At 44.2% G+C, this 23455-nt stretch overlaps 1 protein-coding gene across 1 annotated transcript; it reads left to right on the plus strand.

Annotated features, from left to right (window-relative positions):
• Positions 1 to 1477: 1477 nt before the first annotated feature.
• Positions 1478 to 23400, plus strand: LOC140538008 (cortexin-1-like). The gene is made up of 4 exons (XM_072660395.1): positions 1478 to 1566; positions 9341 to 9441; positions 19159 to 19449; positions 19999 to 23400. Exon 4 carries the CDS (start codon positions 20118 to 20120, stop codon positions 20379 to 20381), a length of 264 nt encoding a protein of 87 aa, XP_072516496.1. The 5' UTR covers positions 1478 to 1566; positions 9341 to 9441; positions 19159 to 19449; positions 19999 to 20117; the 3' UTR covers positions 20382 to 23400.
• Positions 23401 to 23455: the final 55 nt, after the last annotated feature.

The following is a 23455-nucleotide window of genomic DNA, read 5'->3' on the forward strand; positions in this document are numbered from 1 at the left end:
TCTATGGTTACACTACAGCCATTTGCATGGTTACACTACACATAGTTCCTTGGATACACTACAGCCAGTTCCTTAGTTTTATTATACTCATTTCCATGGTGACATTACAATCATTTCTATGGTTACACCACACCCATTTCTATGGTTATGCTACACTCATTACCTCAAATATACTACTCACATTTCTATGGTTACACCACAACCATTTATATGGTGAAACTACACCAGTACCCATGGTTACACTCCACCCATATATTTTGTGAAACTACACCCGTGCCCATGGTTACACTCCACCCATTTCCATGGTAAAACTACATCAGTACCCATGGTTACACTCACCCCATTTCCATGGTGAAACTACACCAGTACCCATGGTTACACTCCACCCATTTCCATGGTTACACTATACCTGAGACTGTCCCCTCTGTGGGACTAATAAAGGATTATCTTATCTTATCACTAATTTCTATGGTTACACTACACCCATTTATATTGTAATGCAACAACAATTTCCATGGTAACATTATACTTATTTCCATGGTAACCCTGCACCCATTCAATGGTTATGCTACAACCATGTTCAGGTTACACTACACCTTTTTCTATCCACCCACACTACACCAATTTCCATGGTTACACTACCTCTCTTTTTATTGTTCTGCTACAACCATTGTCATGGTTACACTACACCTATTTCCCTGGTTCCACTACACCCATTTCCATGGTTCCACTACATGCTATTCCGTAGTTACACTGTACGCATTGTCCTGGTTACATCACACCCATTCCTACAGTTACAATACACATATTTCCAGGGTTAGGCTGGGCTTATTTCCTTGGCTACATTACACTGATTTCCATGGTTACACTCCTACACCGTAAACTGTTCTTTAAAGATCCATCTACCTCTCTGAAGAGCTGTTGTAAGCATCCAGGTACTGCTTAAAACTTTGGTTCTTTGGGTTGTCGAAATGATCATTGATGGGAATAATATATCACAACACACAGTGCAGCGCCCCCTGCTGTTTCTGAGACTGTGTAGCTGTAGCACTCAGAGCACCGATGCTGACCCCTGTCCACCATTAAAAGCGTCTTCTGGGATGCCGACGGATGCTCCATTCTTGCTCACATGTCTATTGTAGGTGCTGTTGATGATGAACCTGTCTTAGAAAGATATACGAAGAACCACTGGACCAGGCAAAGAACCATTTATGGAATCAGGTGTTTTTAAGGAATTAAAAATTAATTCAAATTAAATTTTAAATATTAAAAATAAATAGTTTTTATAAAACGTATTATTGGTGAAATGTTCATATGTTCAAATCAATAGGATTTTTAGAAGTGTTTGTGGCCATTAAACCAAAAACTGAAGACCAGGCTGTGATTGGCTGAGCTGCTCTGTGGGTGGAGGGTGGAGGATGGAGGGGCTTTAAGAGACGCTCAGCGCTGCTCCGTCTGTAGCTGCGCTCTAGTTCAGCTCAGTGGAGCAGGAGCAGCAGCAGCAGCAGCATCAGTGAAGTTTATCCCTCTGGTTCCTCCTTGAGAAGCTCGTTCGTGGACAGAGCGGTAAGCCCTTCCCTCTTTCGGTCTCTGAGCTGCTCAGCTCTGCTCAGCTGCTTTTCTGGCTGGCTTGGTGTTTCGGTTGTAGAAGAGTCAGAGCCTCAGACTGTTAGACTGGACGTGTTTAACCTGATGTTTGGAAAAAGTGGACTTCCCCAGGCTGAAGTTGTCTGGAATTGTCTGTTCCACCTTAAACTGTGCAGCAGCTGCATTCTGCATTCTGTCCCCTGGACACTGAGAACTTCAGTCCTGTAGACTTTAGTTTAACCCAGCCAGAATGCTGTGTCATGTCTCTTGTCTCTTCAGTTTGAGGAAGAACCTCGTCCATACACATGTATTCATTCAGTTGTAGACATAGCAGGAGCCACCAAGAACCTGAGAAGTGCACCATTCCTGCTGCCTATTTAACATCTGTACCTGAAACAGCTGTACGGTCCGGGTGCTGTCGCGGTTACTGTATGGAGAGCTGGACTGGTGGACTGACTGACCTTCTGTCCATCGTAGAAGTTCTTACATGTTCAGACGTTTCAGCGTTTCCTCCTGTGGGTGTTAATTTTAACGGTCTCTGCTCTTCTGGGAAGGCTTTACCCTAGATCTTGGAACATGGCTGTGAGGAGAATTGGATTGCGTTCAGCCTCATGAGAACATCAGTGAGGTCAGGTAGTGATGTTGGATGATTAGTTCTGCCACTCCAGCTCCTCCCAGAGGTATTGGATGGTGCTCTATCTACGTTCTACGTACCCCTTCGCTTTACACCCCTCAAGCAGGCACTTGAGACCAGGCATGATGAGCTTGTAGACTTCCAGGTCTTAGGCTGTTGCAGAGCACCCCCGTTCTATCGACAGTGCTTCCCTATGGAGAGCATAGCTCTCTACTTTTGGAGATACACCGGAGAGTCAGCTCGCACAGGCTTTTCACCTCCACCTTTAGCCATAACATTAAAACCGCTGTCAGATAAAGTGAGTAATGTTGATTATTCTGCTTCCAGTGGCGCCTATTAAGGGGTGGGATCTAAATATTAGGCAGCGAGTGAACAGTCAGTTCTTGAAGTTGATGTGTAGGACCAGCCTATGTGATGTCTAGATGAGTCAGAATATCTGCAAAACATCAGGCAGGTCTTGTGGGGTGTTCCCAGTATGCAGTGGTCAGCACTCACCGAGGAAGGACAACCAGTGATCCGCTGACATGGTCATGGTGCCCAAGGCTCATTGGAGGTCCCACCTCACAACTCGTAGGACTTGTAGGATCTGCTGCTGACGTATTGCTGACTCGGGAGACATATATCATCAAATAGTTTTTAAGTATCATCATCTGCAGATAATTACAATAATATTAGATATAGGCCTCATCTTACAGTTCCTGTATGGGTAAATCTCTGGTAGACACTTCAGGGGTTCTTCAAGAGTTCTTTAGCAAAGGTATTGATCTGTATGGAGTGACAAGAACCTGTCGGATGCTTGAATGGTTCATTGCTTGGTCAAAAAGTAGAGCTGGGCAATATGACAATATTTTATCGTATCGTGATAAATTTTGTTATTGTGTGTATCGTGAATATTGTCAGTGCTTAAAGAACATTGATTAACTGCATGTTTCATTACAAAGCGTGTAATCAGTCTTATTTAAGAGTGGGAGAGTATTCAGATGCAGTTTTTAACATTTTTACACTGTTGGTGCATTTTGTCTAGATTACAAAATATTGCGATTAATATCGTATATCGTAAAAAATATCTTTAAATATCGTGATATATCATTTTTCCATACCGCCCAGCTCTATCAAAGGGTTCTTCACGTTGGTGAAAAACCTTTTGTAGATGGTTTTATATGATTAAGAAAAATGTAAACATGCCAAATCTGATCTTTTCCATTTAGATATGTGGTCCTAGATTGGATACATATCTGACTTGTATTGACTGGCGTGTGACATGAACGTGATCAGATGAGCTTAGTGCTGTCAGCACCGGCAGCACGGCATAAGCGTATCAATGTAGGACGGGGGAATGTGAAGATCTGCCAAGATCTGATCTGAGCAGCAACAAAAAAAATTTAATTGGAATTAATGAACAAGGCTTGTAATGCGAACCTAACCTTAGTGCAGTAGTTCAGCACCACCTCCAAATTCTGCTCGTCTGGAGTTCTGTAAGTGCATCACCAAATATCAGCTTCAAATATCAGTCGGATCTAAACATGATGAAGTCGTGAAGCTTTACTCTCCGGTGTCGTTTACTTGCGTTATCTCTCCAAGTCAGTCCTACTGGTACTACATCTAATTGGACAAAGGAAAACTCCAGTTACTTGTCGTAGTTAGCAGCACCCGTCATGAATTAGTGATGACGGTGTGTAATGTAGAGCAAATGGCCCAGCTGACACCTTGCACTGATTCTGAAGCCTGCTGAACCAGCGCTTTCAACGTCCAGGCGAATTGATATATGAGTGGCCTGGACCTAGTGGATCTACACTATAGGATCTGATGTGTGGGCCCACCTACAGATCTTCATAGTTGAAGAAGAGAAAATCTAAGACCTGGCCTTCTTAGAAATCCAAGAAAGCCATATGTTTAGGTCTAATGTCAGGCATCTACAAGGTAAACAGAAAGGGCTGTTTCAAGAGCAGGTGGAGTAATCATGGCTGCTCCTCCTGAATCAGGAGAGTGGGAGCGAATGAGGGGATTCGATTTCCTCCCAAAGATCCCTCCTGAAATATTCATTGTGCCCATAATCTGGAGCCATTTGATAATTGACACCATGGCTGGGCTTTTTATTATCTTTCTGCTTCATCTTGGAGTGTGGAGTGCCGCCGATGCTAATGCTAGGTCTGCTTCCAGGCCGACGGTTGTTAACTTGTCTTTGGGGGGATTGGCAGACGGTTTTTTGGACTGGAATTCTGCTGACAGTAAAAGGGCATCTGCATTCCCCCCTTTTCTCCCTCTAAATTTGTTTAGTGTGCTTTTTCTAAAATGGTATTCCACAAGGCCGTTAGGATTTCACTACCTGGGTGGCATTCTTAACTAATCTTTGTCCCCTCACATCTGCCCTTCAGCTCCTGTGTTTGGAAGGATTTTTCATTTTTTGGAACTTAATCCCAGCTTAAAGCTCAGTCCCTGCTGTAACACCTGCCTCTCTGATTATTCCCACTCACCCTGCATCAGCATTTTCATGTTCCTGTGTAAAGATTTAATAACCTACTTTCATCCAGCCGGGGACGAATGTGAGACGGGAAGCAGGTGAGGGTTCAAGCCTGAGTCCTTTTTCGTGGTTTTGATCAGTGAAGACTTTCAATATGTTAAACCCTGAACTTCTGAGGGTCTAATTGTGGGTAAAGGCTTTCATTCCTCATAACTGTATCATGTAGAGATTGAGCTCTATTTCAGATGGATGTCCCAGAGGAGGTTCTCAAACTACATAAACTATAGATTCATACTGGAATAATGTGACCTAATAGTTATTTCTGCCAAGTTGCACAAGCTACATAAACTGTAGATTCATACTGGATTAATGTGACTTAATAGTTATTTTTGCCAAGTTGCACAAGATACATAAACTGTAGATTCATACTGGATTAAAATCACTCCCCAGTAATCTGTGTCCAACTGAAAACTATCACTCCACAGTTATTACTGCCAGACTGTAACAACTACCGAAACTGCAGATTCATACTGGATTGAAAAAAATACAGTGATTATTTGCAGACATTATGACTTACACACACTGCTGATTCATACTGGATTCATACTGAAAGTCAAAAGACAAGTATTACTGTTGAACTACAAACTACAGACATTGCAGATTCATACTGGACTAACCTCACCACAGTTACTACTGTTAAACTGTAAAAACTCCACACACTGCAGATTCATACTGGATTAAACTCACTCCACAATAATTACTGCCAGACATTAAGAATTACACACACTGCAGATTCATACTGGATTAAAATCACAGTTATTACTGGCAGACATTAAGAACTACACACACTGCAGATTCATACTGGATTAAAAGCATCCCCCAGTTATTACTGCCAGGCTGTATAAAACTAGACAAACTGCAGATTCATACTGAATTAATCTGACTTCATAGTAATTACTGTCAATATGTATAACCTACATCAACTGTAGATTCATACTGGATTACAATCACTCCCCTGTATCAGTGTTAAAACCGAAAACTGCAGATTCATCTATCACTCCACAGTTATTACTGCCAGACTGTAACAGCTACCGAAACTGCAGATTCATACTGGATTAAAATCACAGTGATTATTTGCAGACATTAAGAATTACACACACTGCAGATTCATACTGGATTTATACTGAAAATCACAAGACAATTATTACAGTTAAACTACAAACTACAAACATTGCAGATTCATACTGGACTAACCTCACCACAGTTATTACTGTAAGACTGTAAAAACTCCACACACTGCAGATTCATACTGGATTAAAGTCACTCCACAATTAGTACTGTCAAGTCGTAAGAACTAAGAAGTTACTACTGTTGGACTGTAAAAACTCCACAGACTGTAAATTCATACTGGATTAAACTCACCACAGTTATTACCGTCAGACTGTAAAACAACTACACACACACTGTAGATTCATACTGGATTAAAATCACGCCACAATTACTACTGTCAAGCTGTAGAGACAATAGACACTGCATATTCATACTGGATTAAAATGACTACAGTTATTACTGTCAGACTGTACAAACTACAGACACTACAGATTTATACTGGATTAAAATCATAGTGATTATTGTCAGACTTTTAGAATTACACACACTGCAGATTCATACTGGATTTATGTGACTCCACAGTTATTAAAGTCACACTGTACACACTAAACTACACACAGTAAATAAAGATTCATACTGGATTAAAATCTCAAAGAATGTTGGTAAAGGCTTAATCCATCTCCTGGAGTCCATCTGGCTGTAGTTCTGAATGATTCATACTGTGTAAATCTAAAGACTAATAACTGAATAATAAGTCTATGGTTCACTCCAGACTTAATACTCAGTTATTAATCTTAACAGCCGCTTAATGATGTATGGTAAATTATTCGCTAACTGCTACGAGGCTAATGCTGAACCTCTGTGATTGTCTCTTTTCCCGACTGTCCCTCACTTTCCCTTTGACATTTGCGGAGATTTGACGTGCTGCCTGATTCGGTCAGAGGTCCGGAAGGCGGTGACCCGTTTAGGGCCGGATGTTTCTGACTGGGGCTCCGCACTGTCCCTATAGTGGGTCACTGTAGACAGGGAAAAGTGCTGTCCTCTGGATTTAGACTTTGGAAGTGCTGACTTCCTCATATCGGCCGTAGCCTCGGCGGGATCCTTCTGACGGACGTCTTGAGTGTGCACTGATTTGGAAAGAGCGAGGTTCAGTGCTGTTAGTGTGCCATCTCTGTTACGTCTCTGATGGCCCTCCCACAGTGTGCTCACTGATGCAGGTGAGGGTCCGTTTGAAAGGAAGACCCCGCTGGGGGCCCGATGCTGTCGGACACACTCACTCACTCAGTGCCATCTGTGCCGTCCCCTCCAGTTTAATATTTCATGCTGTGATTTGGGTTGTGAATTAAAGATGTGCGGGTGAGGTCAGTCAGTTAGACTCGACAGAGTGCTGTGTCACAGACCCCGTTTACACCTGGTCATTTCCACCTGACCGGTATCTGGATTATGTCTTCATATGATTTCAATTTATCATCTTAATAGATAATACACAAGCTTTGTGTCATTCACATGTGCACTGTATGGACAAAAGTATTGGGACACCTGCTTATTCTGTGTTTCTTTTCAAATCAAGGGTATTAGACAGGAATCTATTGTGGATTTGTTGGAGAAACTGTCTCTACTGTCCAGGAAAGAAAGCTTTCTGCTAGATTCTGGAGGATCATTGCTGTGGGGGTTTGATTGCATTCAATGTCAAGAGCAGTAGTGAGGTCACAATGTTGGATGACCACCACCCCAACTCCTCCCAAAAGTATTGAATGGTACACCAGTTCTTCCACTGCTCCACAGCTCAATGCTGGGGGGCTTTATACCCCTCTAGCCCACACCTGGCATTAGTTGGCATGGTGCCAATAGCTCCATGTCTGTCTGCTCCAGTTGGTAAGCTGCTTAGTTAGTTAGCCAGACGTGCCACATGCCATTATTCAGGTAGACATTAATATTTAATGTCTGAAAGAACCAAGTGAAGTGATTGAAAGCTGGAACCCAACCTGTTTAGTGATTTTTTTTTAGCTCTTGCCGGCTAGCTAGCCGGTCTTAGATAGCTTACCTTTGTTTGCAATTGAGTGTCACTCATCGTAGTGCAGGTAGACAGAAAAAGGCTAGTTTAGGTTAGTTAGCTTAGCTTAGATAGTTAGCTTGAAGTGGTTGTGTACCATTTGAATGCTCCACAGGTCTGATTTCCTACTCCGAAAGTCAGGAGGGCCTCACCAACCCCGAGCTCAAAATCCAAGATGGCCGCACCGTAACTCAACAGTAATAAAAGTAGCAGTATTATACAGCTTAACTCTGTGTTTCCATGATTCAATGCGTTGTTATCAACTAGCATTGCTAACAATGCTAACCTGGGACAGTGCTAACAGTACTAACCTGAGCAAAAACAAAGTGGGTCATATTTTGGTGAGACTCACCATAAAACCCCAGAAATGGATCCTCAAACCAGTTCTGTTAAACTCCAAAGTCTTCAGCTTTTGAAATATTGTATAATTACCGAAATGTTTAACTGCTAACGTGGTCAACTCGGGTGTAGCGTCAGTCTCAGCTCCGACATCCGACATCCGACTTCTGAGGTAAAAGGAACGTAGCATAGCACGTAGGCCTCATGTTAGAGCACTGAAAAGTCCACTGATAATGTGACTGAAAGCTAAAAGCCATCCTGTTCAGTGACGTTTGGAGATGTAGCTAAGCTTAGTTAGCTTCACACCACAGTATGGGCTAAGTTCTAGCTAGCTGCTCCTCAATTTACGGACGTTTGAGTAGGCCTATGTTCCGTGGTGTTTGTAGCAGTTAGCCGTCAGTGGCTACATAGTGGGAGTTTAGCTACATGCTAAGTTACAGCAGGTAAAAGTGCAATATGTGTGAATGAATGGAGCCTAATGTAATCAATAGTCTCAGCCCCACAAAGACTCCTGCCCGTTCAGATAGCCACGGGTGTCCTCGTTTGGCCCTGATTGCTAAGGGGAGCGCCGGAGCAGTGTGTCTGGATGTACAGGACATTGACGTTCTGTTCTGACTGTGATGGGTCCAGACGTCTGCTCTTGGCAGTTGGATTGTTCTTATTGAAATGCCCTGTTACCCTCTAATAGAAGGGCAGGCAGTTGTGTTTGACAGAGCATGGTGCGCTTAAAAGCCCAAAGTGCCCGCCGGCAGCACGGGGTCTCTTTCGGAGGGACGCTGGGTTCCTGCGTTACGACAGATATTGGCGGATCAGACTCTCAGGAGAAAATTACTTGACCATTTTCGAGCACAGCCAGCTGGGCCGTGTCCAAGAAACCCGCCGCGAGAATCCTTCCCGTATTATTTCTCCCTCTGTTTACAACGAGAGGCTTTTTAAAACGATTACTCAGAAGCCTCTCGAGCGCCGGTCATTTATAAACACTGCTCCACCTTTACTGTGAAGCTGACGGGGGAGAGTCAGATTCAGGGTTTGGGAGGTGTTTGTGTTCCTGTCTGAGACACGTCGTTCACTCTGTTGGGACCTCAGTCAGTGTAGTGTACGGCTGTCCGTAATTTAATGGATCTGATTTTTCCTTTTTTCCTCTCTTCTTTTCCAGTGATTTTCCCGTGTATGAGGAGTGACCGAGGGAACGGTGAGTGGAAGAACAGAGAGAGCGTCGAAATACAGCTCGTCCTCCTGCCCTGCTGTTAGAGAAAGGTCAGTGGTCAGAAAGCAGCCCTCTCTCTCTATCTCTCTCTCTCTCTCTCTCTCTCTCTCTCTCTCTCTCTCTCTTTCTCTCTCTATCTCTTGGTCTTCCCCTCTCTCTCTCTCTCTCTCTCTCTCTCTCGGTCTTCCTCTCTCTCTCTCTCTCTCTCGGTCTTCCTCTCTCTCTCTCTCTCTCTCTCTCTCTCTCTCTCTCTCTTTCTCTCTCTTTTGGTCTTCCTCTCTCTCTCTCTCTCTCTCTCTCTCTCTTTTGGTCTTCCTCTCTCTCTCTCTCTCTCTCTCTCTCTCTCTCTCTCTCTCTCTCTTGGTCTTCCTCTCTCTCTCTCTTTCTCTCTCTTTTGGTCTTCCTCTCTCTCTCTCTTTCTCTCTCTTTTGGTCTTCCTCTCTCTCTCTCTCTTTTGGTCTTCCTCGCTCTCTCTTTCTCTCTCTTTTGCCCCCCCCCCCCCCTCTCTCTTTCTCTTTTGTTCTTGCCCCCCCCCCCTCTCTCTCCCATTTGTTACAATGGTTTTAAGACTGATTTATGTAAATGACCTCTGTTCTTATTGGCTTTCTTTCCCCCTGTCACTTTCTCTCTTTCATTCTCATTGTTTCATTCGCTCTGTCCTCTCTTCTAGCTCATTTAGTCTCTCTCTCCCTCTCTTGCCCCCCCCCCCCCTCACTCCCATTTGTTACAATGGTTTTAAGACTGATTTATGTAAATGACCTCTGTTCTTGTTGGCTGTTAAAATAAAGATTATGCCTCATTTTAGAAGTACTCAATCCTAAAATAACGATCGCAGTGTGAGTGGGCGGGGCTGAACTGCTGTAAGCTGAGGGGGCGGATTCAAAGTATGTAAATGCGTGGATTTGTGACATCATGGAACCGAGACATTAAAACAGACTGACTCTCTAATTTATTTGACTTTTATTTGTTTAAATGCTTTGATTTTATTATTACAATTTGAAAAGAAATCAAATGAAATGTTCCTTTGATCTGCGAGCTTTAAAGAATGCCAGTTATCAGCATGATGGATGGGTGGTAACATCTCCTGTTGGCTTCTGCCATGTGTGCTCACCACACACACACACACACACACACACACACACACACAAAAGCACTCACACTCTCGCAGCAGCTGCATTTGTTCTGATCAGACGCTGCCAGTCGTTTATAAATGCTTCCCTTTGCCCTTTCCTCCAAACCCAGTTTATCTTTATAAGCAGTCAGTTGGAAAGAGTTAAGCTAATTCTCCACTGAACTGCAGGCCATGGGCATCAGCTGACTGCTGGTATTGGTGGGGGGGTGAAGGGGGTGCTGTATAGGGGGGCATTTGTCATTTGATCACAACCCGTAATTTATTTTGGAGAGGGATCTGAGACAAGTCGCAAATAATGACAAATACAGGCCTCTCCAGCATTACCATTGTGCTGGACCTGGTGAATAATAGCCTCAGTGGTGCTACAGGCCTGTGGGAGTGCTGACGGTCAGATTCGCCCGGTAGCTTTGCCTCCGGGGACCTGAGGCCAGCAGCTTCCCCTGGACCAGACGGGGGTCTGTTAATGAAATGATACTTGTTTGTGTTTATTTCTCCATTTACACTCGTTGTTTTGACCTATCAGCAGCTAAAGAGCCCACAGAGAATCAGGTGGAGAAATAAGGATGGAGCTTTATATTGAGGATCATCACCATCAGCAAAAGAGAGAGAGGAAGAGAGACAGAGAGAGAGAGAGAGATGAAGACCATTATTATACACCAGTAAAAGCCATTGGGCTGGACTACTGCGTACAGGCCCTATGCCTACTGCCAGGCGTGGGCTAGAGAGGTATGATGGATGGTTGGTGCTCCATCCAGTACTTTTGGTATGAGTTTGGTATGAGTGAATGCAATCAAATCCTCACAGCAATGCTCCTCTAGCTCATCTAGTAGAAAGTAATTTACCCTGGACAGTAGAGACAGTTACAAAAGCAGGATCATATTTAAAAAATCCTTGATTTTAGCAGGTGTCCCAATACTTTTGTCCATAGGATTGTTGGGCTGTAGAGCAGAGGAACTGCATCCGCTGGAGTGATGACGCTCCATCTAGTACCTTTGGAGTGAGTTGGAGTAGTAGACTGTATCGTCCAACATCACAAGACTGATCATTGGTGCTCTAGTGTGGCTGAATGCAATCAAATAATCCTCACAGTGATGTTGCAACATCTATTATAAAGCCTTCTCAGAAGAGTAGAAGCTGTTACTGCACTAAAGGGGGTCAAACCCCCTATTATTACCCTTGATTTCAGAAGATATGGTGCAGGAGCATGGATAGCAGTACATGCCGCCACAGGTTGCAGCCACAGGTTGACTGTTTCCCCTTCTGACCAGTGGATACTGGATGTACGACAGAAGCTTTAGATTGGGCTGAATGAGGACCAGACAGTATCAGCAGGAACTTCTAATGGGTTCCTTACAAAAGCTTTGATTATATCAGTATGATTCCCATATCATCTTCCAGGCTGACAATAGGAAGGCACTGTTGTCCAGGCTCCGTCTCCCTGGACCTGCACTGAAGGAAGCTGATTACTCTGTGATGATTTCTTTGATGTATTAGGTGTCAGATTACAATCAGCAGTTTGGCTATACGAGCAGCAGATCCTGGCTTTATTAATGGAACCGGAGAAGCATCGGGGCTACGCTAACCCGTGAACTGATCTGCTGAAGGATGTTGACAGGGGATTTAATGGACTGAAGATAAGGCGGCCGGACACATTAGCAGCTATGGTAATGGAAACATACCTTAGGAGGTGACATGAGTGTCTCCCAATGTCAAAGGATCCGTTAAAAGCCCAAAGGAGGAATTGCAAAGTGTATAGCATAGCATTGCATATGCATTGACCTCAATAATGCTCTTGTCAATGAATGCAATCAAATCTTCACAGCAATCCTCCTCCAAAATCTAGTAAAAAGCCTTCTTCCCTGGACAGTAGAGATGGAAGAAACAATGAATGAGCAGGTGTCCAAATACTTTTGTCCTTCCAGTGTGTCCATCCTGTATGAAGATAGGCGATCTTCTTGTTCTTGTTGGATGCACTATGTTTTTCCCCATTCTGACGCAGGTACTTCATACCACCCCAGTGTTTATCTAATCGCATTCAGAGATGATCTCATTGGTCAATATAGCTGCTGATTGGCTCTTTGCGTTTGTTACCCTCATTTGCAGGGAGATCACAGGTGCTCTGTGAACAAAAACTCTGACAGGTGATTAGAGGAGTGTTTGTCTCCAGGTGAATTCAGCGCTGTTGAATAGTGAATGGAGCTGCTTTTTATAGCCTGGAGCCCCGGGGCACAGTGGAGGTCCAGGCATGGTCTTCCACTGGAGTCCACTTTTCCCCTCAGCTTCCCTGCAGTTCATTACTGATGCACATACACTGTGCTGTATTGTTCAGGCTACTGTGTGGGAAGTGTGTGCCTTTGTGTGCTTATGTGTGTGTGTTTGTGCGTATGGACATGTGCGTGGGAAGTGTGCATCTGTTTGTGTGTTAGAGAGAGGGCACTATGTGTGAGTGTGTGTGTGTGTGTGTGTGTGTGTGTGTGTGTGTGTGTGTGTGCGCGCGTTGGAGTCGTAAACCAATGCTGGCATTTACAGTGAGGGACAGTGAGAGAGAATAAGAGAGAGAGAGAGAGAGAGATAAGGAGAGTGAGACAGAGAGAGAAACTATGAGACAGTGAGTGAGCGAGCAAGAGAGGGAGAGTGTGTGCGTGTGTGTGTGTGTGTGTGTGTGTATTGATTGTGTAGCAGGTAGCTGTAACCTCTCCGTGTCCTCCCGTGCTGCTGTAGCCGGTAGGCTGTGATGTAACAGTATTGAAGATCATGCTGGGCAACCATCTGCTTCACTCTCTGGACACTCTGACACTCCTCTGTCCACCAGCCAGATACTGGCACTGCCCCGGTCATCTGCTTCCTCACTGCACGGCCTGGAGGACACGCCACTACTACAAGTACACTAGAGATTCATACTGGTTTTGAATCACCATAGTAATGACGGTCCGAACTATACACACTGCAAATTCATACTGGATTAATATCACTCCACAGTTTTCACTGTCAGACCATACGACCCACACTTTGAGGATTCATGGATTCTGGATCAAAATCACATCAACAATGTCACACTTTCCTCACACTGCAGATTCATACTGGATTAAAGTGAATTTACAGATTTTAATTTCATACTGCAAAAACTAACACATTAAAATCCATTCATGGTTGTTGCTGTCAGACTGTAAAAACTCCACACTGTAGATTCATACTGGATTAAAACAACCATAATTACTGTCAGATTGTAATAAACATGTCAGTAATGGACTGTAAAATATCCCCATCCCAGATTCATACTGGACTAAAGTGACATTACAATTACAGTACACTACAGATTCATACTGGTTTCGAATCTCCATAATAACTACTATCAAACTAAAACAGCACACTTTGCAGATTCATACTGGATTAAACCCACTGTGCAATTACTTTTGTCAGATTAAAGAAACTACTCACTGACTGACTATTCATATTGGATTAATATCACTCTACAGTTTTTCTGTCAGGCGTTAAAACCTACACTTTGCATATTCATACTGGATTAAAATCACCAATTACTGTCAGACTAAAAACTAAATTCATACTGGATTAAACAATTTAATGGACTTTACAATTATTTATTTCATACTGCAAAATCTAAACACACTGCAGATTCATACTGGATTAAAATCCCTTCATGGTTGTCGCTGTCCGATTGTTAAAACTACACACTGTAGATTCACACTGGATTAAAACAACCATAATTACTGTCGGATTGTTAAAACGATACTGAATTAGCCTCACCATAACAATTACTAAAGACTGACTTACTGTCAGGCTGTAAAACACAATTTCCAGATTCATGCTGAATTGACAAAATGTCAATAATGGAAAAACTAAACACACTGCAGATTCATACTGGATTAAACCCCCTTCATGGTTTAATCCAGTGTGAATCTAATTACTGACAGATTGTAAAAGACTATACTGGATTAGCCTCACCATAACAATTACTAAAGACTGAAAAATATACACCCTGCAGATTCATACTGGATAAACATCACTCTACAGCTTTTACTGTCTGTAAAACCCACACTTTGCTGATTCATGCTGGTTTAAAATCATGTCAGACCAGACTAAAGTGACTTTACAATTACAATACACTGCAGATTCATACTGGATTAAAACCACTGTGCAATTATCTCTATCAGATTGAAGAAACTACACACACTGACTGACTATTCATACTGGATTAATATTCCTCTACAGCTTTTACTGTCAGGCTGTAAAACCCACATAATAATAATTACTGTCAGACTAAAAACTACAAACACTGCAGGTTCATATTGGACTAAAGTGACGTTACAATTACAATACACTGCAGATTCATACTGGTTTTAAATCTCCATAATAACTACTATCAAACTAAAATGGCACACTTTGCAGATTCATACTGGATTAAAGCCAATTATTTCTGTCAGATTGAAGAAACTACAAACACTGACTGACTATTCATACTGGATTAATATTACTCTACAGCTTTTACTGTCAGGCTGTAAAGCCCACACTTTGCAAATACATACTGGATTAAAATCACCATAATAATTACTGTCAGACTAAAAACTACAAACACTGCAGATTCATACTGGATTAAAGTGACTTTACAGTTACAATACACTGCAGATTCATACTGGTTTTAAATCTCCATAATAACTACTATCAAACTAAAATGGCACACTTTGCAGATTCATACTGGATTAAAGCCAATTATTTCTGTCAGACTGAAGAAACTACACACACTGACTGACTATTGACTGAGCAGCCCTGATGTAGAGGTGACACTCTTGCGTAACCTCACCTGTTGTTCAGCATTAGCTCTGTTTCGTCCAGCTGCACTTATTTAATCCTGTCTTTCTAATGTCTCTGGGAAAATGGCGTGTGTCTCGAAGAACACTCAATCGATTAGGTTTCATTGATTAAGTGATACAATATGTGTGTGTGTGTGTGTGTGTGTGTGTGTGTGTGTGTGTGTGTGTGTGTGTGTGAATTTAAGGTTGTTTGTCAGTGGCCTGGAGGCTGGAGCTCAGCTGTGCTATACCAGTCTCCTGGCTGCTCTTTCATTGGTCTCCACGCTGGCACATGTCCATCCAATAATAACTGGACCACAACCTACAGTTCAGAACTTCTTCTGCCTATCCGTCTCTCACGCCTTACACTGCACCCCCCTGTTAGGGGACCAAAAGAGGAATAAAGATATGCACAGCATATTTTGATTAATGCAACTGACCACCATTAAGCGAATGGACAAAAGTATTGAGACACCTGCTTATTCATTTGCATCCTGCTTTTGTTGGAGTAACTGTCTCTAATGTCCAGGGAAGAAGGCTTTCTACTATGTTTTGGAGCACATTGCTGTGAGGATTTGATTGCATTTTAGCAACAATAGTGTGCTGTAGGTGAGGTCAGGATGTTGGATGATCACCACCCCACTCCAGCTGGGGGGCTTTATACCCCTCTAGCCCACACCTGACTAGTCGAGTTGTGTCTGTGTGTATGTCAGCAATGGGAGCAACCTAAAGTAGCTGAATGCATTCATTAGAAGGGGTGTCCACAAACATTTGGACATGTAGTTTCTCTTTCTCCATGTCACTACTCCTGCCCCCACCCCCACACTTTTTTTCTTCCCTCTCTTATCACTTTAATTACATTAACGCGGTTCATGAGTTGGTGATAATAGGCCAGTGTCATGTTGTACTTTCCGATCGGAGAGGAGCCGGGCCCGAGCAGGGCTCCGATAAATGGAGATGGCATTTACAGTATCAGTGTTTACATGCTTTTGTTCCCAACCACTAATGCTGCTGTAATACGACGGCATTCAGCCAGTCGGGCTCAGTAATCACGCTGAATGTCAGAGCAATACTTTAAGCACGGCTATGACTTGTCGAGATGTCATTGTAATGAAGGTTGGGATGAAGGATCCTCCATTAGTGCAGTAGAAGCTTCTGGCTGGCTGATGTACTGATGGTGAGTCCTCCTTATGTGTGTCCACTGGGATGATGCATTTGAGAAGTACTGAAATACTAGATGACCAAACAAACTGCAACTCCGAGTGGCGAAGGCCAGGGGGTCATGAGTTCGAATCCCGAGCCTTGCAGCTTTGCCATCAGCAGCTGGAGTCTGAGAGAGCACAATCGGCGATGCTCTCTCCAGGTGGGTAGATCGTTCTTACCCTCTAAGTGTTGAGAACATTGCTAGTGCTAGGATCTATGGGACCTATGAAGGAGTGGGTTAATTGATGGTGGTGGTGGGTGAGGGGGTGCTGAAGAGGGGTGGTCCCCCTGGGAGCTGGACATGCTAGAACCACCACTGTTCATGGCACTGTATTTCCAGTATTGTGATTATATTGCTAGATATTATGGTTGTGATCTGCATTGTAGTATTTATAGATACACTATATGTCCAAATGTTTGTGGACACCCCTTCTGATGAATGCATTCAGCTCTTTTACGTTACACAGATTGCTGGCACAGATGTGCAAATGCATGTGCACACACACAGCTTGTCTAGTCCCTGTAGAGAAGTATTTCCAATAGAATAGGACTCTTTAGAGCTACTGGCACCATGCCTACTAATGCCAGCAATAAGCTGTGGAGCAGTGGACCGGTATTTTCTGGAATGATGATGGTGGTGCTCCATCCAATACTTTTGGGATGAGTTGTGGAGTTGGTGAGGATGAGGATGTGGTGGTGTGGTGATCATCCTTCATCCCCTTGATCTGTAGCTCCAGTCTGAGGTTCCCACCCTTGTTTTGTCAGTGTGTATGCGTTCAATAGGGTCGGGTCATCGGCATTCTTGCGTGTTAATGCGACTGGGTTGTACAGCCAGCAGCTCACATATCAAAGTCCGCCTCCTCTCCGGCCGGCCAGACGGCTTATTTAGCAGCTGTCTCTGGCTTTCATGCATTGATCTGCTGTCCTGCTGATCTGATTAGCCCTCCTGCCTCCTGTCTGCTGAAGCCCGGACACGTTCGGATGCGCCCAGAGCCAGGCTGGAAATAGGACAGGTGTCTGCACTCTCAGAACAGATGTGTTAACCCTTCAAACTCTTAAGGGTCGGTTCTGATGAAGATCGGATGCTCATAACTTCACTTTCATAATCATTTTAAAACCTAAGCTCTGTCTACTTAAAGGAAAAGGTTTGGTGACCAAGAACGAAAAAGGAATCAGAGTCCGATTTAACCAGACTACAAAGTGCAGGTGTGAAAATGCCCTTAGATATGGGCGACATGGTCAGCTGCCCAGTCTAATTCCAGTGTTTGGTAGCTATGTTAGCCTAGCATCTCCAGTTATACACTAAAGAAGTTCGACGTCCCGGCCAGTCGACTATATCTGGGCTCTGTGAGCAGGCATGTTCATTTGATTGAACACTGAACTCTTCCTTCTGAAGTCTTATAATAATAGCCCATATCAACAATCTGTTTTATAGTGATTATTAACATGTATTTCCATATCTGCCTATTCAGCATACAGCAGTTAAGCCCCGCCCATTCACACTGAAGTTATAAGGAGCTGGACCACCAGAATGACCAAGCTTGACCATGCTTATTGACCAGCATGCCCAAGCTGGTCAACCAGCATGCCCAAGCTTTACCAGAATCAACTGCAACACAAAATATGCTAGTCAAGAGCTGGTTAACCATAGTTTCACCTGGATGACCAGCTTTTCAACCACCTTGACCATTAAACACCAGTTTAGACCATCCGAAACCAGCAGCTATTCAGCCTGCAACAGTTAGGCCCCGCCCATTCACAATGAAGTTATACAGTGCGTTGCATTACAGCCAATTTATAAGTGGAAAGGAAATATAGTATATGGGTCCTTTTACACAATAAAGCTTATCAATTTGAGTGTGAATATGATCTCTGCTGACAAAACTAGCATGGCCAGCTCAAACTGGTCAAGCTGGCTGACCAGCTTAGCTCTTGACCAGTATAGAGTATGTTTTTGTTTGAGCTGATGTGATGGTTTAAGACCAGGAAGACTAAGCTGGTCTACTAGCATGACCAGCAAGATCACGCTGGTCAACCAGCATGACCAAGCTTGACCAAGATCAAGGCCAGCTCAAGCTGGTTAAACTGGTTGACCAGCTTAGCCATTGACCAGTATAGGGTATGTTTTTGTGAGTTTGATGGTTTAGCTGGTCAACAAGCATGATCAACCTGACCAAGCTAGACAACCAGTATGACCAAGCTGGTCAAATAGCATGACCAGCATGACTGAATTGGTTGACCAGCATGATCGACAAGCATAACCAGCATGATCTTGCTGGTCAACCAGCATGACCAAGCTTGACCAACATCAGGTGCTACACACAGGAGCAGTAAAGAGCTGCTTAACCAGCTAGCTTACCAGCATAGGGCATGCCTTCGTCTGGATGACCAGCTTTTCAACCACCTTGACCTTTATAGACAAGCTTAGACCATCTGAAACCAGATATCAGCAAAAGCTGATCTAGAACTGGTGTTTGCCGTATATTCACACTTATTCCAATTCAGTTTACTCAAAGTTTTGAATTCAAGTGAAAAATTTAGCCAGTTACGATAATTGTGTGTGTTGTTGTCATAATTAACACATCAGATTTACGTGTGTGTGTGTGTGTGTGTTGTCATTACAGTTTTGCTGTCATCCAGACAAGCACCATCCAATAACACCTGGACACCACAGTCCCATCTGGATCCAATTAGCCAGTGTCCAGCCAGGCGTTGTGGGCCGAGTCCCTGGCCGCTGTGATTGCTGTTTTTATCCATCCTGGCAGCTTGTTATGTCATGTCGGCTTTCCTCGTGCCACAGTCGCTGCTGACCGGATCGGATGTGACAGGGCTGAAATAAGCAGAGCTGTCGTTTTTCCCTCCTCAAGGACGAGCGCAAAGCCCAGACTGCTCTACTTGTGTCATTGTGTGTGCAGGTACGTGTCTGTCACGCTGTCAGGAAGAAAGAGTCTCTCTCAGACTCACTTTGGCCACCCACTTTCTGTCCACTGGGGTCACGGCTGCCAAAATGACTGACCTCCTTATATTCGCTCATATTGTACCTTTGGTCTAGAGTGTTTGGCCCAGTGGCATGACTAGGATCTTATGACCAATTAGGCCATAATATTTGAGCAAACCCAATTTTGGAGTACATAATCTAGAATATGTAAAGGTGAAGCACCTTTATATTTGAGTGTAGTTAATATCTAGCTACATGCAGGCTACCTAGAGTACTATGAAAAAATGCTAAATTAATTAATAAACAGAAATTATGCATTAAAATGTGTAGAAGTTTGTCTCTGAAGAGGACTTGTTCACTTATTTGCACTTAGAAAATCAACAAAAATGATAATTTAGGGGGCACAAATTTGATGAAAATTATGCATCTGTGGGAGGGGCTTAAATGATAAGACTCATAGCCATGTGCGCAGAAACATTTAATTATTCATTTTAATTATTAAGTTTTTCCCCCCTCTGTGTTCCAGGCTCCTTTCGGCCCACCCCACTCTCAGCCCGCTAGGTCGCGGACTCCAATCTGGCCGACTTCCCCTTCCACCCGACCGTCCAGACAGTCTGTAAGTTCTGCCGCCGCGGCCTGTGGAGGATGAGCGATGTCTCCACATTGGACTACGAGCTGCTCTCTCCGGGGCCCCTGCTGGCCGGGGCCCCCAGCGGCCCCCCGCTGGCCGGGGACGCAGAGCAGCGGACAGCCTTCGCCTTCGTGGGCCTGCTGATGCTCTTTCTGCTCTTCCTGCTGGTGCGCTGCTTCCGGATCCTCCTGGATCCCTACAGCCGCATGCCCGCCTCCTCCTGGACCGACCACAAAGAGGGCCTGGAGAGGGGCCAGTTCGACTATGCGCTGGTGTAAAGCATCGCTCGGCGATGGTGGACGGCCCCAGAGCCTCCACGCACACCCTGCCTCTGCCTTAGCTCTCTCTGTGGCCGGCCCTGGCTGGAGTTGCCCTCCGCTTGGCGTCCTTTGTTTGGTCACTTATACTGTAGTTACTCCTCAGGGCTACAGGGTTCCCCTTACAGCAGGGCTGCCCAAACCATCAACCACAAAGTAAGACTTCCTTTTGGCCAACCAGAGAATTTTAACACCTTGATGGTCCACTAGATATGATGGTCAAGTTGGATGAAAAGCTGGTCATCTAGGTGAAGACACACCATATACTGGCAAGCTCTTAACCAGCATAGTGTATGTTTTGATTTGAGCTTGAGCTTGATGGTTTGTTTAGCTGGTCGACCAGGCTGGTCATACTGGTTCACTAGTTTGGTAAAGCTGGTTGAGCAGTTTCAGTTCAAGTTGGTCATGCTGGTAGACCAGTGTGGTCAGGCTGGTGATGCTGGTCAACAAGCCTGGTCATACTGGTTAAGGAAAGCAGGAAAGCACTGTAGACCAGCTTGGTTGACTACCTGGTTAGACTGGTCATGCTGGTAGACCATACCCAAGAGCTAAACCAGCTTGATTTGTCCAGGCTGTTTTTCTATAAATGGACAGAAGTATTGAGACACCTGCTTGTTCATAATTTCTTGTTTAAAAGAGTGCTTCCAGCTTTTTTGGAGTGACTATCTCTACTGTCCAGGGAGGGATTTCAACTAGATTTTGGAGGAGCATTGCTGTGAGGAATTGATTGCATTCAGCGACTTAAGCATTAGATGGACATTGGATGAACTCCCCAACTTATCCCAAAAGTATTGGATGAAGCACCATCCATCATTCCAGAGAACACAGTTCTTCCACTGCTCCACAGCTCAATGCTGGGGGGTTTATACCCCTCTAGCCCACGCCTGGTTTCATGTAGTCGTAAACTCTATGCTTTTGACCTGGTTAAGCTGGTTCCTATGGTTAAAACAAACCCTAAACTGGTCAACCAGCTTAACCAGCTTGAGTTAGCCAGCAGTGTAGCCGCAGATAAGCTCTAGAGGACCATCAAAATAAAATGCAAGTGTTACTGTGGGACAGACTGGGATGGGATTTGTTTGGTACCGTATCCTTTGGCCCATCATTTAAACCATATTCCAGCTAATTTGGCCAAAATATTTGGGCATCCCTGTTTCAAATGTACAAACTACCTTCAACCGCTCAAAGATGCTGTACTCTGTATGACACTACTTGTTCACACCAGTGTTCTACTGGCCTAAGCCTGCTCACCAGAGACACGTCCTTCATAGCTCCAAAGCTACCGTAAATTAGAAGTGCCCTCTTCTTTTAGGCCGTTTTACAGTCAAGCCGGAAAGTCTGCACAGCCCTTTTCACCTTCTCCAGCTTTTACTACATTATAGACTTATTCTACAAGAGATAGCCTTCATTTTTTTAAATAGTTGTTGGTACACAGCCATTTTCAGCTCATTCTACAGATGTGCAGTTGGCTTCAGGTCTGGGCTCTGGCTGGGCCACTTAAGGACAGTCACGGACTTTCTCTTAAGCCACTCATTTGTTCTCTTGGCGCTGTGCTTCAGGTCGTTGTCATGTTGGAGGATAAACCTTCACCCCAGTCTGAGGTCCAGAGCTCTCTGGAGCAAGTTTTCTTTAAGGATCTGGGTGTACATTCATCTTTCCGGTCCACACATCATGATGCCGCCACTACCATGCTTCACTGTAGGGATGGCATTTAGCCAGGTGCCTGGTTTTCTCCGAACCTTGGTATTCAGACACACTGGAGCTCTGTCACCAGGGTTCCTGCTCACCTCCCTGACCATGGCCCATCTTCCCCGACCTCTCAGTTTCAGGGCTAGGGTAACTCTAAGTGGTCCTAAACATCTTCTGCTTATGAATGATGGTGGCCACTGTGCTCTTTGGGACCTGTAGAGCTGCAGCAACTGTTCAATACCCTTCTCCAGATCTATTCCTTGACACAATCCACAAGTTTCTGAGGTCTGCAGATAATTCCTTTGACCGCATGGCTTGGAGCATGTGCTCTGAAATGCACCATCAGCTGTGGGACCTTACATAGGCAGGTGTTGGCAATCCCCAGTCCGGCCCCACCAATTGAATTTACCATAATTGGACTCTCAAAACATCTCAAGAAGTATCACAAAATGCACATTAGATTTTAATTTTTAATAAATCACCACAAATGTCTATGAACCTGCTTTCACTTCATAATGGTGGGCTATTTCGAGTAGAATTGTGTGACCAAAAATGAACCCAATCTACTGTAGAATAAGTCTGTAATGCAGTGAAACGCAGAGAAGGTGAAAGTAGGGGATGGGGTGCAGACTTCCCAGCTTGACCGTACGACAATGCTATACTGCACTGCTAGCGTCGCTGTGTTGAGCCCATAGATCTGCTGCGTTACAGTTGTATACACTGTATCGTTTCTTTTGCCCTCTGGGGGGCGTGTCTGTGCTACTTTCTTGGTGTTTACATGAGCAGAATCCCCTTTAAGATGTCACCACAAGCATCTTCCTTGGCCCTTATCTCATGGTATTACTGCAGGCTTCTGCCTCGTCCCGTATGTGGTGTACCTGTACAATTAACAAGCCATATGTATCTATTTACGTCTTGGACGTTGCCGTGCTGTCTGGGTGTTAGCTGTAGCCTGTATCTGCCAAGCCGTGTTTGTGAATTCTTCCCGTGTGAGTTTTAGAACCACTGAAAGTGCTTTATTTTTGTATTCCGACTCGGATTTGGAGTCTCCTTTTGCTAATATTCTACTGTAAGTGTCCGATTCTCAGCTCACCGTCTTCTCACAGGGCCCGACTGGTGGAGAACCCCAAACGACGTGTGCCCAAGAGCCGTTTTTTGGGGGTGAGGGGGCGGGGCTAATGTTGCTTTATGTGTGTTTTTGAGATTTGTACTGTAAGTAGATTGGATATTTTCCTAACTCTTTGTTTTTGCTAAGCTGGGGCAGCTCTGTGAAATAAAACCAGGGGTTTATGCACTTGACGTTTCCAATATTCTCGGTGGACAAAGGGAATGGAAGTGGGCGCTTCATG

The sequence above is a fragment of the Salminus brasiliensis genome, chromosome 17 (genome assembly GCF_030463535.1).
Source record: "Salminus brasiliensis chromosome 17, fSalBra1.hap2, whole genome shotgun sequence".
In the NCBI taxonomy this organism is placed as follows: Eukaryota; Metazoa; Chordata; class Actinopteri; order Characiformes; family Bryconidae; genus Salminus; species Salminus brasiliensis.